Consider the following 16,149-nt stretch of genomic DNA (forward strand, 5'->3'; position numbering starts at 1 on the left):
GTTCCAAATATCTCTAACGGTTGCCCCAGCGTGAGTTTTTTTTATGCACGTGATGTCAGAATGCACTCACTGTTCCAAAATGTGATTGTTACACAACAGGACAGTTAACCCGCGCCGCCTTCAAACCAAGGCACTCTGCCTGCTAATTATCTATAGGCTGTTTCACATAAGTAGATCATTTCACTGTTGCCGACAATTTATGTTTGTACTTTTTACCTCTTTTTCTCCCAAATTTCGTCATATCCAAGTGGTAGTTAGTCTTGTCTGATCGCTTCAACTCCCGTATGGACTCGGGAGAGGTGAAGGTCAAGAGCAATGTGTCCTCCGAAACACAACCCTGCCAAGCCTCACTGCTTCTTGACACATTGCTCTCTTAATCCAGAAGCCAGCCGCACCAATGTGTCGGCGGTAACCCCATACAACTGCTGACTGAAGTCAGTGTGCATACGCCCGGCCCGCCACAAGTAGTCGCTAGGGGGCGATGGGACGAGGTCATCCCAGCTTGCTAAACCCTCCCCTAACCCGAACGACGCTGGGCCAATTGTGCACCGCCTCATGGGTCTCCCGGTCGCAGCCTGCTTTCGAACCCAGATCTGTAGTGACACCTCAAGCACTGCGATGCAGTGCCTTAGACCGCAGTGCCATTCGGGAGGCCCGGACCATAATGTATTTACTGTTTTATTCACATTTTCAAGTACTGGTGACAAAATGCATTCCGATTCTTGCATTGATTGTAATAGACGCGTGCGTAAAATACTTTTTTGAAGGTTGTACTGATTATGATGAGCTAATGCAAAGCTATTTGCCGGCTACAAACAAACATGGCTGCCATCAAAGAATTCAGCTGCTGTTTGCTTAGCTGACACGCATCTCTTTTCTAAACAATATTACATTTAAGATGGCGCCGACAGAGGGCTGCCTCGCTTCTAGTTCTTAGGAAACTTTGCAGTATTTTGTTTTATTTTATTTCTTACATTGTTAGCCCAGAACATTGTGTTATTACATACAGCCGGGAAGAACTATTGGATATCAGAGCGGCTCACCAGTACTACGACCAGGAAAAATACTTTCCCGAAGCGGATCCTTTGTTCGCACCACCCAGGGCAATTGAACTGATTCCAGAGGCCAACCCAAAACAACGCCGGCGGAAAAGAGGGAATCAGAGCGGTCTTCTAGCCCGCTTACGAGTATATTACTCGATAGTGTTCAGTCCCAGGATAACAAAGTTAACGAGATCAGGGCAAGGGTTTCTTTCCAGAGAGACATCAGGGATTGTAACATACTCTTGTTTCATGGAAACATGGCTCTCTCAGGATATACTGTCGGAGTCAGTCCAGCCATTTGGATTCTCAGTTCATCGCGCCGACAGGAATAAACATCTCTCCGGGAAGAAGGGCGGGGGTGTATGTTTCATAATTTACAACTCATGGTGTAATTGTGATAACATACAGGAACTCAAGTCCTTTTTTTTCACCCAACCTAGAATACCTCAAATCAAATGCCGACCGTGTTATCTCCCAAGAGCATTCTCTTGATTATAGTCACAGCTATGTATATCCCCCCTCAAGCCGATACCACGACAGCCCTCAAGAAACTTCACTGGACTTTATGCAAACTGGAAACCATATATCCTGGAGGTTGCATTTATTGTAGCTGGAGATTTTAAGCAAATGTTAAGAAAAGGATGCCTAAATTCTATCAGCATATCGACTCGCGCTGTAAAACACTAGACCACTGTTACTACAACTTCCGGGATGCATACAAGGCCCTCCGCTGCCCTCCTTTCAGCAAATCTGACCATGACTCCATTTTGCTCCTCACTTCCTATAGGCAGAAACTCATACAGGAAGTACCTGTGCTAAGGATTATTTAACGCTTGTCTGACCAATCGGAATCCATGCAAGATTGTTTTGATCACGCGGATTGGATATGTTCTAGGTAGCTTCCGGGAATAATATTGACGAATATACTGAAACGGTAACTGACTTTATCAGGTAGTGTATAGGAGATGTTGTACCCACTGTGACTATTAAAACCTACCCTAACCAGAAACCGTGGATAGTTGGCAGCATTCGAACAAAACTGAAAGTGCGAACCACCGCATTTAAACATGGCAAGGTGACTGGGAATACGGCAGAATGCAAACAGAGTAGTCATTCCCTCCGCAAGCCAATCAAACAGGCAAAACGTCAGTATAAAGACAAAGTTGAGTCGCAATTCAACGGCTCAGACACGAGACTTATGTGGCAAGGTCTACAGACAACTACGGACTACAAAAGGAAAACTAGCCAGGTCCCGGACACCGACATCTTGCTTCCGGACAGGCTAAATACCTTCTTTGCCCTCTTTGAGGATAACACAGTGCCAACAACGCGGCCCGCTACCAAGGACTGTGGGCTCTCCTCCGTGGCAGATGTGAGTAACACATTTAAACGTGTTAAACCTCGCAAGGCTGCCGGCCCAGACGGCAACCCTAGCTGCGTCCTCAGCGTATGCGCAGACCAGCTGGCTGGTGTGTTTACGGACATATTCAATCTCTCCCTATCCCAGTCTGCTGTCCCCACATGCTTCAAGATGGCCACCATTGTTCCTGTACCCAAGAATGCAAAGGTAACTGAACTAAATGACTATCGCCCTGTAGCACTCACCTCTGTCATCATGAAGTGCTTTGAGAGACTAGTTAACCTGTTGAGGCTGGGGACGCTGTTGTCACTATTTATGCTAATCGTGTAATTTTTGAAACGGCTTCCCACAAAATTCTTGATCGTACAATATGCATATTATTATTATTATTGGATAGAAAACAGTCTATAGTTTCTATAGGAGTTGAAATGTTGTCTCTAAGTGGAACAGAACCCATTCTACAGCAATTTCCCTGACATGGAGTCAGATTTCAGAAATGTTGGCCCCTGATCTGGAGTCAGTTAAAAGGCCACAGTTATTGCTATGAGTATACGGACACTGTTTACGTCTTTCCCTAGATGCCTTTACGTGATGACGATTTGAATGGGGTCGATTGCGCGTTCACAGGCACTACAAATTAAAAAACCCTGTAGCTAGGAACTCTTTTCTTGCTGCGTCATGCGCCTGGAGGACATCGACCCGCACTTGTTCCAAGCATTAGTGGAGGGAGTAATATTACTCTGGTCATGTTTCTACTCGTTATAGGAGTTAAAAACATCATAAGGTAGTTAATTTAAAGCGTTTTATAGCAATTTATATCCGTTTAGTGCGATTTTGGGACATTTATTTCTGAAACGCTGTGAATTGCTGGGCACGCTTCCAGTTCATCCCGAACGCAGTTGGCATTTCCACATGGCAAGAGGACAGCTTTCCACCAAAAGACGATTAGACCCAAGAAAGGATCCTTTGCCCAAGATACTGATGGAAGAACAGCTCAAAGTAGGACATTTTTATTATGATAAATCGTGTTTCTGTCGAAAAATGTTAGTGGCTTAGGACGCCATGTTTTTTGACGTAGCTTCGCTTGGCGCAAACTGTATTGAAAAGTAAGGATAATTTAAAAAATGTAATTCCGCGATTGTATTAAGAATTAAATTGTCTATCAATCCCTGTCCACCCTATATTTTTTAGTCACGTTTATGAGTATTTATGTATAAGAGTAGATCACTGTCTAATATGGCGCACGGACATTTTCTCACCAGCTGGGCTACATTTCACATTGTCTAACCATGATTTTGGTGGCTAAATATAAACATTTTCGATCAAACTCTATATGGATTGTGTAATATGATGTTACAGGAGTGTCATCTGAAGAATTCTGAGAAGGTTAGTGAAAAAATTAATATATTTTGGCGATGTTGACGTTATCGCTCACTTTGGCTAGAATCAATGCTGGGCTGCTATGTGCTATGTGGTATGCTAATATAACGATTTATTGTGTTTTCGCTGTAAGACACTTAGAAAATCTGAAATATTGTCTGTATTCACAGGATCTGTGTCTTTCGATTAGTGTATGCTGTGTATTTTTACGAAATGTTTGATGATTAGTAAGTAGGTAAACACGTTGCTCTATGTAGTTATTCTAGTCCATTTGTGACGGTGGGTGCAATTGTAACCTATGCCATCTACCTGAAATATGCACATTTTTCTAACAAAACCTATCCCATACCATAAATATGTTATCAGACTGTCATCTGATGAGTTTTTTTCTTGGTTAGGGGCTATAAATATCTTAGTTTAGCCGAATTGGTGATAGCTACTGGTGTTGGTGGACAAATAAAAGATGGTGGATTATGCTAATGTGTTTTTAGGTAATAGATTTACATCTTTACATATTGTGTCTTCCCTGTAAAACATTTTAAAAATCGGACATGTTGGCTGGATTCACAAGATCTGTGTCTTTCATTAGCTGTATTGGACTTTAATGTGTGAAAGTTAAATATTTTAAAAAAATATTTTTTTTGAATTTCGCGGCTCTGCCTTTTCAGTGGGGGTGGGGGGGGGGGGGGGGGGGGGGAGTGCCGCTAGCAGCACCCTCAGCCTAGACAGGTTAAGGATCCTATGACCTCTACCTTACCTGTACCCTAGAACCACTTCAATTTGCGTACCAACCCAATAGGTCCACAGATGATGCAATCACTATCACACTGCTCTATCCATTCTGGACAAGAAGAATACCTGTGTAAGAATGCTGTTCATCGACTGCAGCTCAGCATTCAACACCATAGTACCTTCCAAGCTCATAATTTCCCTGGGTCTTAACCCCGCCCTGTGCAATTGATTACTGGACTTCCTGATGGACTGCCCCCCAGGTGGTGAAGATAGGAAACACCTCCACTTCACTGATCCTCAACACTGGGGCCCCACAAGGGTGTGTACTCAGCCCCCTCCTGTACTCCCTGTTCACCCATGACTGCGTGGCCAAGCACGCCTCCAACTCAATCATCAAGTTTGCAGACGACACAACAGTAGTAGGCTTGATTACCAACAACGACGAGACAGCCTACAGGGAGGTGGTGAAGGCTCTGGGAGTGTGGTGCAACAGCACCTCTTCAACCTCAGGAGGCTAAAGAAATTTGGCTTGTCACCGAAAACCCTCAAACTTTTACAGGATGCACAATTGAGAGCATCCCGTCAGGCTGTATCACCGCCTGGTACGGCAACTGCACCGCTTGCAAGCATAGGGTGCTACAGAGGGTAGTGCGAACGGCCCACTACATCCAGGACCTATATAATAGGCGGTGTCAGAGGAAAGCCCATAAAATTGTCAGAGACTCCAGTCACCCAAGTTATAGACTGTTTTCAAGCGTTACCGGAGCGCCAAGTCTAGGACCAAAAGGCTCCTCAACAGCTTCTAACCCCAAGCCGTAAGACTGTTCAACAATTCATAAAAGTGCCACAGGACAATTTACACGGACCCCCCCCCCTCCCTTTTTTACACTGCTGCTACTCACTATTTCTTTGTTATCTAGTCATAGTCACTTCACCCCCACCTACATGTACAGATTACCTCAACTAGCCTGTACACCCGCACACTGACTCAGTACCGGTGCCCCCTGTATATAGCCTCGTTATTGTTATTCTTATTGTGTTACTTTTTATTTCAGTCTACTTAGTAAATATTTTCTTCTTCTTGAACTGCATTGTTGGTTAAGGGCTTGTGAGTAAGCATTTCACGGTAAAGTCTACACTTGTTGTATTCAGCGCATGTGACAAATAAAGTTTGATTTATGATTTGACCTACAGCACCAGATGTCACAGGAAGGCCAAAAAGATCATCAAGGACAACAACCACCGGAGCCACTGCCTGTTCCCCCCGCTATGATCCAGAAGGCGAGGTCAGTACAGGTGCATCAAAGCTGGGACTGAGAGACTCTGAAAAACAGTTTCTATCTCAAGGCCATCAGACTGTTAAATAGCCATTGCTATCACAGAGGCTGCTGCCTATATGCACAGACTTGAAATCATTGGCCACTTTAATAAATTGGTCACTTTAATAATGTAAATGTAATAATGTTTACATATCTGGCATTACTCATCGCATATGTATATTCTGTATTCTATACTATTCCATTGTATCTTTGTCTACGCCACTCTGACATTGCTCGTCCATATATTTATATATATATATTATTATTTTTTATTTATTTTTTTATTTCATTTTCTCCCCAATTTTCGTGGTATCCAATCGCTAGTAATTACTACCTTGTCTCATCGCTACAACTCCCGTACGGGCTCGGGAGAGACGAAGGTCGAAAGCCATGCGTCCTCCGAAGCACAACCCAACCAGCCGTACTGCTTCTTAACACAGCGCGCCTCCAACCCGGAAGCCAGCCGCACCAATGTGTCGGAGGAAACACCGTGTACCTGGCCCCCTTGGTTGGCGCGCACTGCGCCCGGCCCGCCACAGGAGTCGCTGGAGCGCGATGAGACAAGGATATCCCTACCGGCCAAACCCTCCCTACCCCGGACGACGCTATGCCAATTGTGCGTCGCCCCACGGACCTCCCGGTCGCGGCCGGCTGCGACAGAGCCTGGGCGCGAACCCAGAGACTCTGGTGGCGCAGTTAGCACTGCGATGCAGTCCCCTAGACCACTGCTCCACCCGGGAGGCCCCTTATATTTATATATTCTTAATTCCATTCCTCACTTAGATGTGTGTATTGGGTATATGTTGTGAAATTGTTTGATATTACTTATTAGATATTGCTGCATTGTCGGAACTAGAAGCACAAGCATTTCGCTACACCCGCAATAACATCTGCTAAACACGTGTTTGTGACCAATAAAATGTGATTTCTCACCAGAGATGTGGTACATTGTAAACAAATCTAAGTCGCTAACTTATGTTTAGTTTTTGTCAGCGCAACCTGTTATTTAGACTGGTTTATGGATTGAGTTTAGCTGTGGATGTGTTCCGTGTTGTTTGGATGATGAAGATCGCATTTATCTTTTACAATAAAAGGTGAAATTGTGGAATAAAGTTCAGACAACAATGATGTTTAGATGCGTTTGTTGCATCATATGTTCTGTTGCTACTGTTCCAATCACATTTGTGATCATACGCTGCAGGGACCACCCAACAATGATCACAAATATGTCCTTGTACGCATCAAAGGGTTAACAACGTCATGAAATTTGGTTGCCTCTTGCTGAAACAAACAAGGTGTCATAGCAAACAATGAATAGAATGGGCTTGGAACCTCGAACTGTGGCAATTTGAGTTGTAAACTCATGGGTACACTCACAATGGCTGCCTGGTATTGTGACGTAATCATTTCCATGGTAATGTAGAATGTTCATTCAAATTAGTTAACTGATGTGACTGATGCATTGGAATGTACTTTTTGTAATAACTCATTTAATTTGTAAAGCGCTTTTCTCAGACAAAGCGCAAACAAAACAAAAATCTATATATTTTTTTTAAATCAGGTGAGTTGAATCAACTAATCACAGCACATATTGATGGGTACACATTGTGGTTTTACTCTCTCCACTGGCTTCCAGTTGAAGCTCGCATCCGCTACAAGACCATGGTGCTTGCCTACGGAGCTATGAGGGGAACGGCACCTCCGTACCTTCAGGCTCTGATCAGGCCCTACACCCAAACAAGGGCACTGCGTTCATCCACCTCTGGCCTGCTCGCCTCCCTACCTCTGAGGAAGTACAGTTCCCGCTCAGCCCAGTCAAAACTGTTCGCTGCTCTGGCACCCCAATGGTGGAACAAACTCCCTCACGACGCCAGGTCAGCGGAGTCAATCACCACCTTCCGGAGACACCTGAAACCCCACCTCTTTAAGGAATACCTAGGATAGGATAAAGTAATCCTTCTAACCCCCCCCCCCCCCCCTTAAAAGAGTTAGATGCACTATTGTAAAGTGGTTGTTCCACTGGATATCATAAGGTGAATGCACCAATTTGTAAGTCGCTCTGGGTCTGCTAAATGACTTAAATGTAATGTAATGTACTGCTTTGCCCCTATAGGTACACTATGCATACCATTATGCAATCATTGACGTTCTATTCATTCTATTTCTATGGCAGCACATACCAGCAGGAGTGGAGGAAAATATAAAATATGCATAGAAAACACACACACACATGTTTGGGGTCACTAAGAAATGTCCTTGTTTTTGAAAGAAAAGCAAATATTTTGTCCATTAAAATAACATCAAATTGATCAGAAATACAGTGTTGACATTGTTAATGTTGTAAATGACTATTGTAGCTGGAAACAGCTGATTTTTTTATGGAATATCTACATAGGTGTACAGAGGCCCATTATCAGCAACCATCACTCCTGTGTTCCAATGGCACGTCAACTAGTCTAAAGGCCAGTTTTATTGCTTCTTTAAATCAGGACAACAGTTTTCAGCTTTGCTAACATAATGGCAAAAGGGTTTTCTAATGATCAATTAGCCTTTTAAAATGACGAACTTGGATTAGCTAACAACGTGCCATTGGAACAAAGTTTGCTGATAATGATATTAGATATTCCATTTTTTTTTTTTTTTTATGTTTTTAAATTAGCCGTTTCCAGCTACAATAGTCAGGTACAACATTAACAATGTCAACACTGTATTTCTGATTAATTTGATATGATTTTAAATGCACAAAAAAAAGTGCTTTTCTTTCAAAAACAAGGACATTTCTAAGTGACCCCAAACTTTTGAACGGTAGTGTATATACACATACACACACAGTGCATTCAGAAAGTATTCAGACCCCTTGACTTTTCCACATTGTTACTTTACAGCCTTATTCTAAAATGGATAAAATTGTCCCCACCCCCTCAAATCTACACACAATGACAAAGCAAAAACAGATTATCAATTTTTGCAGATTTACTAAAAATAAAAACACAGAAATTACATTCACATAAGTACTCAGACCCTTTACTCAGTACTTTGTTGAAGCACCTTTGGCAGGGATTACAGCCTTGAGTATGACGCTACAACCTTGGCACACCTTTATTTGGGGAGTTTCTCCCATTCCTCTCTGCAGATCCTTTCAAGTGCTGTCAGGTTGGATGGGGAGCATCGCTGCACAGCTATTTTCAGGTCTCTCCAGAGATGTATGATCGGGTTCAAGTCCAGGGTCTGGCTGGGCCACTCAAGGACATTCAGAGACTTGTCTGTTTACCTTGAGCAGGTTTTAACCAATGATCTCACTGTAGTTTGCTCCGTTCATCTTTCCCTGAATCCTGACTAGTCTCCCAGTCCCTGCCGCTGAAAAACATCCCCACAGCCTGATGCTGCCACCACCACCACCATGCTTCACCGTAGGGATGGTGCCAGGTTTCCTCCAGACGTGCCGCTTGGCATTCAGGCCAAGGAGTTCAATCTTGGTTTCATCAGACCAGAGAATCTTGTTTCTCATGCTCTAAGAGTCTTTAGGTCCCTTTTAGCAAAGATGAAGCGGGCTGTCATGTGCTTTTTACTGACGAATGGCTTCCTTCTGGCCACTATCATAAAGCCCTGATTGGTGGAGTGCTGCAGAGATAGTTGTCCTTTGGGAAGGTTCTCTCTGTCAGGTTATGGGGTATTGTGTTTAGATTGATGAGGAAAAAACTAATTAACACATTTTAGAATAAAGCTGTAACGTAACAAAATGTGGAAAAGGGGGTCTGACTACTTTCCGAATGCACTGTATATATTTGAATAATTTTGGGGGGGGCTATTCAAAATGGTTATTAGAGACCTCAGTCATTTGGCTGGCCAATTACAGTCATCCAAAATTCCATGACCGTCACAGCACTAGTGTGTGTGTGTGTGTGTGTGTGTGTGGGGGGGGGGGGGGGGGGGGGCAGTGTGCATGTATGGTGGTCTTCACCTATTGAAGATTGTTGAAGGTAGTGCTAGATAGGCAGTCCTTGTACAGTCTGAGCGTGGCCAGTTTGTCTCAATGGAGGTGGAGCACAGTCAGTTCCAGCCAGGGACATTCAGGGAGTGTCAATGTACTGTAGGCCTATTGAACATTCATTAGACAGGCCCTATCTGACATGATCATTTTCCACACATGATACATCAGATCAGCCAACATAGAAGGCCCAACATGCATCGACACGACAGAGGGCTATCCCTGATTCTAACTATCGCTAGAGGAAAGAACACATAGGGAGAACAAACCGAAATCGGCCATTAATATTTAACAAGACACGGGAGCAGAGACAAAACATTAGCAGTTCAACGTCCCACTAGTCCCACACACATTCAATAGATAGAGAGATCAGTCAGACAGGCAACACAGTCCCGCCCTCCACATGCTGGCACGCAGGAAAAAGACAGGGGAGTGGATGGATATTATAGGCCCTATAAAATACCTGTTTTGTTTTTCCCCAAATTCCGTTTAATTGTTTTTCAAAGGGTTAAGATCTGGCTGACGTGGTCGCCAGGTGTACAGTGTTTCCTCCGACACATTGGTGCGGCTGGGTTAAGTGGCCATTGTGTCAAGAAGCAGTGCGGCTTGGTTGGGTTTTGTTTCGGAGGACGCACGGCTCTCGACCTTCGCCTCTCCCGAGTCCGTACGGGAGTTGAGGCGATGAGACAATTGGAAACCACGAAATTGGGGAGAAAGAGGGGTACAAAAAATATATATATATATAAAAAAAACATATATATATATACATATATACATACATATATATACATATATATATATATATATATACATATATATATATATACATATATATATATATATATATACATATATATATATATATATACATATATATATATATATATATACATATATATATATATACATATATATATATATATATATATATATATATATATATATATATATATATATATATATATATATATATATATATATATATATATATATATATATATATATATATATATATATATATATATATGTTGTCTGGATTCCGAGTCCCCCCCACCACCAAAGATAAACTAGGTAAAACACTGGGCAGTCATGTGAACTCGTGCCATTGGAGGCATCTGGGGCCCTAGGAGTCTGTAGAGGCTCTATGGGAGTGAGCGAGGAGAGCCTCTACTCCATTCATCTCTTCATCCCAGCAGCAGGTCCCACAACACGAACCCAGCTCCACCATTAAAGTGTCTGCAGTGTGAGGGCAGCAGCCAGCTCCGTCTTTCTCCTCCAAGTTTAAAACCTGGTCCACCCACCAACGCTCACACCATTGTCATCCGAAGGAAAATAAAGGGAAATAAAGAAAAGAGGCAGAGAAAGAGAGAAATGATAGCGCTTCCCTTGTTTACCCCCATAAAAGTCAGCCGGGGATCTTTACGGCCGACAGATGCTAAAGCAAACATGCTTTTTTTCTTTCTTTTCTTTTTCCTCACTCCCTAGCTTCTCCAAATGTAATGGGGTTCCATGATCGCAAGGCGTTGACCCCGCCGTGACATCCCCCTGCATTGTCGGGGCAACGGAAGGGTTGAGATAAAGAGAGGAAGTCAGTCGGAGGAGAGTTATGCTCCAACACACGGAAGGATGAGGAGAGGAGCAGCAGGCAGCCTGGGCTGTCTACTGACATACACACAGAGACACACACTCTCTCCACACAAACAAACACAGACTGTTCAACCCCCCCCACCCAAATCATTGTTCACTCAGCAGGTGACACAGACTGTCGACACGCAAACACAGTCATGCGACATTCTCCAAATCCCTTTACTGGACTCAAACTCTTTCAACAGCTGAAACTGATTCCCATGGGCACACACAGAAACACACACCGACCTGGAGTCTCCCTTGCCCAGGTTTCCACCACCTGGGTGAAGGATGGTCTGGTTGCCTTCCATATCCACAATACATTTTGTGTTCAGGTCCTTTTCTGTGAGAGGGAGAGATGAAATAGAAAAGGTTCAGAACAACTTCCAGGTGCAGGGTAGGTACATATTCATGGGACTAGGAAGGAGAGTACCTGTACACGGTTTTAATTTCCCCAGGCCAAGACAGAGTTTAATGCAGTCACATTACATCAACAGGGTCATCGTCAACTTTGAAAGCATTTAAGTAGTGTGAAGACAGAGAGATGCACATATAGGCAATGTATAACATAGGGTTCTGCCAAGAAAAATAAACTTTTGTTCAGTGATTGGTGGGTACTGGGTAGGCATCGGCCCAGGCTTGTTGCCTTTTATCTTGGAGGTGAGCTGTAACTCAATTGATAACTGTAGAACAAAAGTGTCTAAAACCATTAGTCCTCCTCGCACAAATGCCCTCATCACATGATATGGGACACTGACTCAATCACACTTTGACCCTGACCCTCTGGTTCCAAACCATGACTTAGCTTTTGTCTCTGAGGCCAAGTGTTATCACTCACACAACTCAGGTTTGGCCAATACAAGAAAGAGAGAAATGGCCAAGCAATGCTGGTCCAAATGGCTCAGTACTACTTAGTAGATTGGTCATACTGCTGACTATGGCAACAAACACACGGTTGTGGGTTCAATTCCTGCAAGGGTCACACAAAGGCTACTAACAGATCATGTAGCAGGCCTATATGGCATTAAGTCACTTGTGAGTCACATTCACTGTAAACATGTCTGATGAATGACCATGTCAAATGTTACTTTATCAAAACTGGAGGGTGAGAACTTTTTTTTTTTTTTTTTTTTTCCCATCATAGAAAACCCATTAAATATAATTTGCTGAATTCCAAAACTGCTCTGTGGGCACAATGGGTGTGCCATTATTTTTGGCTGCCCTGTTAGTTAGCACATTGTAGCTAGTGCAGCCCAGCACTGCCATATGGAAGCCTAATAATAGCAGCATTAATTATTGGGCTCTCCATCTGTACTGCTGGCCTAAATGTGGGCTCGTCCCCTTTCCACACTGTCAGTTTGCTCATTTCAAAATTGTCCTAGGGAACAAAACACTTCAACGGTATTATGATTTAGCCTAGATTTCCTCTGTACTTACTGTACTGTGTCTAGAACATTATTCCTCACCGACTGCATTCTTATAGACGTTGTTATTATTATTATTATTATTAACCAAACAACCAGTTCATTATTTTCAAAACCCTGTGTTTGCACTTGACCATTGGGGTCCAATATTCACAATTCCTCACATTTTTAGCATCGACAGGAATGCACACAAACAAAGAGGCCAGTAGACAAGACAAACTCACACAGACACCCAAACAAAACATTCACTACTTGGCTATGTAAATAACCACACACATTAAATTTCAAACACATCCATGAAACGATAAGTGTGTCCAGAGGAAAGATCCATGATCCATGGCCATGTCAATGCAAATTGCATAGAGGGTTTTTTGCATAGGGGAGTTGCATGGAGAGGTAGCACTACCCTATGGATTCTGGGGCACAGAGGGGGTGGGAGGGACCTTCGGGAGAGTAACTCCGGCTGGCTGCAACCCTTCTCCCTCAGAGGAAGCACGGGCTTCCTCCCTCTTCCCTTCCTCCCTCCATCCATCCATCCATCCTTCCCCCTCATGCATTGGTGACCAGTAACCACCGAAGCAGAGAGGTAAAGAACGTGTATACTTGTTGGGGTCAAATTGGGTTTAAGAGTCAGTGCTGGTACTGTGAAGGAATCCAAGGACTTAGGCTCCAGTCCAATCCCAAATAACAAGACGTGATCTTGAGTGCCTTGCCAGTGTCACAGCCCCGTGTTTCCCTGAACCGAGTCACTGAGCGTCTTTATTGGGCACACTGTGTGTGTGTGTGTGTGTGTGTGTGTGTGTGTGTGTGTGTGTGTGTGTGTGTGTGTGTGTGTGTGTGTGTGTGTGTGTGTGTGTGTGTGTGTGTGTGTGTGTGTGTGTGTGTGTGTGTGTGTGTGTGTGATCATCACACGGGTTTGAGCACCATTACACAGTTTTCACTGCCACTGATATGGATCAACCACTTTGCCTGGTGTGTGTGAGTAAGCTCCAGCAGCCTCACATACCAGACTGGTAGTACAGATCAGTGTGTGGTTATACAGATCAGTGTGTGGTTATACACCTGCTAATGTTCTGACCAGTTGATTATTCTGTGACTTTCGGTAATAGCATTAGATCTGCTTTTTCTCAAAAGGAAATGAACAGAGGAAAGATGTATACATCTTAAGTGAAATGCAACGGAGAAGTGACGGTAATATCCTAGTATTCTCTCGTCTTTCATCAGATTCTTTCCAGTACCAGCTCATTTTCCATTGGCAAATTAGCTTTCTTCCGTGCGGTAAGTGAAACAGCACCGGGCTTAGTTGGTGGTACAATAGGCATGACATCAATGTGGAAATGGAAAGGCAGTGTATATGATGTGACTGGGCTGGAGCCGATGGGGTCGTTCTTCGAAGACCTGGCCTCCCACCAGTAACTCCTCTACGGCCATGAGAACATGGTCAGTTATGCAACGCTAGCAAATAGTCCTTTCAGACTGACTCCCTTCCTGCCTTTGTCCAGCACAGCCAGAACAGCTCCGAGTCTGAATAGTGCTGAGCGATTAACCGAAACGTTAGTTGTTTTATATCCTAAAAAAAAAATAACTAATTGACGACGTCGGATGAATTACTTGAATTCCATGTCGGTTTTTTTTGTGAGCCCAATGTGCCGTTTCTCTAGAAGGAAATCAACTCATTCTTGAGAGGAATCAAGTCAAGAACTATGTGAGACGCTGGGCTGAAGGGAGTTTGTAGTTTTCATTAAGCAAATATTGAACCTAGTTCAGCGCAGATATGTGGTAAATGACTACAATGACAATCCAATGAGCCTGTTCTTTCCGGCTCGTATAGATGGATACACTTTTACAACTGCTAAGTTAGACACACACAGACCGCATGAGAAAGGAATGTACACAACAAGAGTGAATGATTGAGACAGTTCGTGAAAGTATGCCTTATCTACTTTAAAGAACTAGTAAAACGATTGTCAGACAGCTCTGCAGCTCTAAAGGCTAGCCTAGCTAAATAGGATGACGTAAAACAGTACAGTATGGCGAGCACAAAGATAACGTTTTATGGCTGTCTGGCTACTACTGCCTGAGCAGAGATGCGATGATGACTTTAAGGAATGAAAAATAATAAAGTAATCAAATAAAAAAAACAAAGTAATATACACAAATTAAATATTTTATCTCATTAATTTTCCATTTTTCTATTGACATCAATGGGATATTTTCTATGTTTTGGCAATTGAATGTTCACTACTTTTATTTAATAGATGTCATGTTTTAAATGATCGAAAACTGAAAAAAATATGTATAATTGTACAAATCTAACCGAAACAACCTTAAAAAAAAAAACACTAAATCACTCGGCACTAAGTCTGATACACTTAGATCCCAAGATCAATGAGCCCTTGCCATAATACATTTGAGATGTCAGTAACTTAGAAATCAAATTAACAGTTACATCAACAGTGTGAAGCAGAAATGTAAGTTGTGTTCTGATTTGTGGTTATTAACAGTGCAAGAGAAGCTTCAGTCTAGGGTCTGTTTTGGTGGGAATCCAATTAAATTTGCAGACAGTAGGCTACTAATCAAAATGGACAAGGATAGGTGTAGTGCGGGATATAACAGTGTCAAATGGATACTGCCCTGGGCTTGTTTCATTGCATGATTGGAGGATACACGAGAAAGAGCGCTGGTAAAATTCCATGTCTGGTGACTGATTTCTACGCTCTGTGAGAAGGAACACGTGACATGGCCCGCTACATTGTAGCTAGTCAGTATTTTCCACCTCAGTAGACTCTCGTACATCCAGACATGTTCTCCCATGGCTAAATTCGACTGGGGGCACACGGCTAAAATATCCTTTCTTCCCTCCAAGCGGCATTCATAGCCAGCATTATAATTGACCGAATCATTTGAGTGTGCGCAAAGATTCATTAACGGGAGGCATGTCACTCATTACTGCGGCTTATGTTATGAAAGGGAGACTACACTTGTTCAGGCCGATCACACCGTTTAACACTAAATCCATAACTTCTTAAATAGGCAGATCGTTTGTGTATTATAGGTCAGGAATATTTTCAAATCCATGCTATCCCACCCAATAGTCTGGCCTGATCAAGCAAAATGCCAATGGATGTTGTTGGCTGTTGAAATCATCAAGCAAAAGTAATCTCTAGACATCTCTAATATACAGTATCAGTCAAAAGTTTGGACACCTACTCATTCAGGGCTTTTCTTTATTTTTGTTCATTTCTACATTGTAGAATAATAATGAAGCCATCAAAAC

At 43.0% G+C, this 16,149-nt stretch overlaps 1 protein-coding gene across 5 annotated transcripts in view; it reads right to left on the reverse strand.

Moving 5' to 3' along the window:
- kif13ba (kinesin family member 13Ba) overlaps positions 1–16,149 on the reverse strand; it is a 91,304-nt gene that overhangs the window by 71,885 nt on the left and 3,270 nt on the right. For all 5 annotated transcript variants that reach the window (XM_055864265.1, XM_055864264.1, XM_055864261.1 and 2 more), the window contains exon 3: positions 11,698–11,791. In XM_055864265.1, the coding sequence (XP_055720240.1) occupies positions 11,698–11,791 (94 nt within the window). The remainder of the gene's footprint in view (positions 1–11,697; positions 11,792–16,149) is intronic.

This window comes from Salvelinus fontinalis, chromosome 16 (assembly GCF_029448725.1).
Source record: "Salvelinus fontinalis isolate EN_2023a chromosome 16, ASM2944872v1, whole genome shotgun sequence".
NCBI classification, from domain to species: domain Eukaryota; kingdom Metazoa; phylum Chordata; class Actinopteri; order Salmoniformes; family Salmonidae; genus Salvelinus; species Salvelinus fontinalis.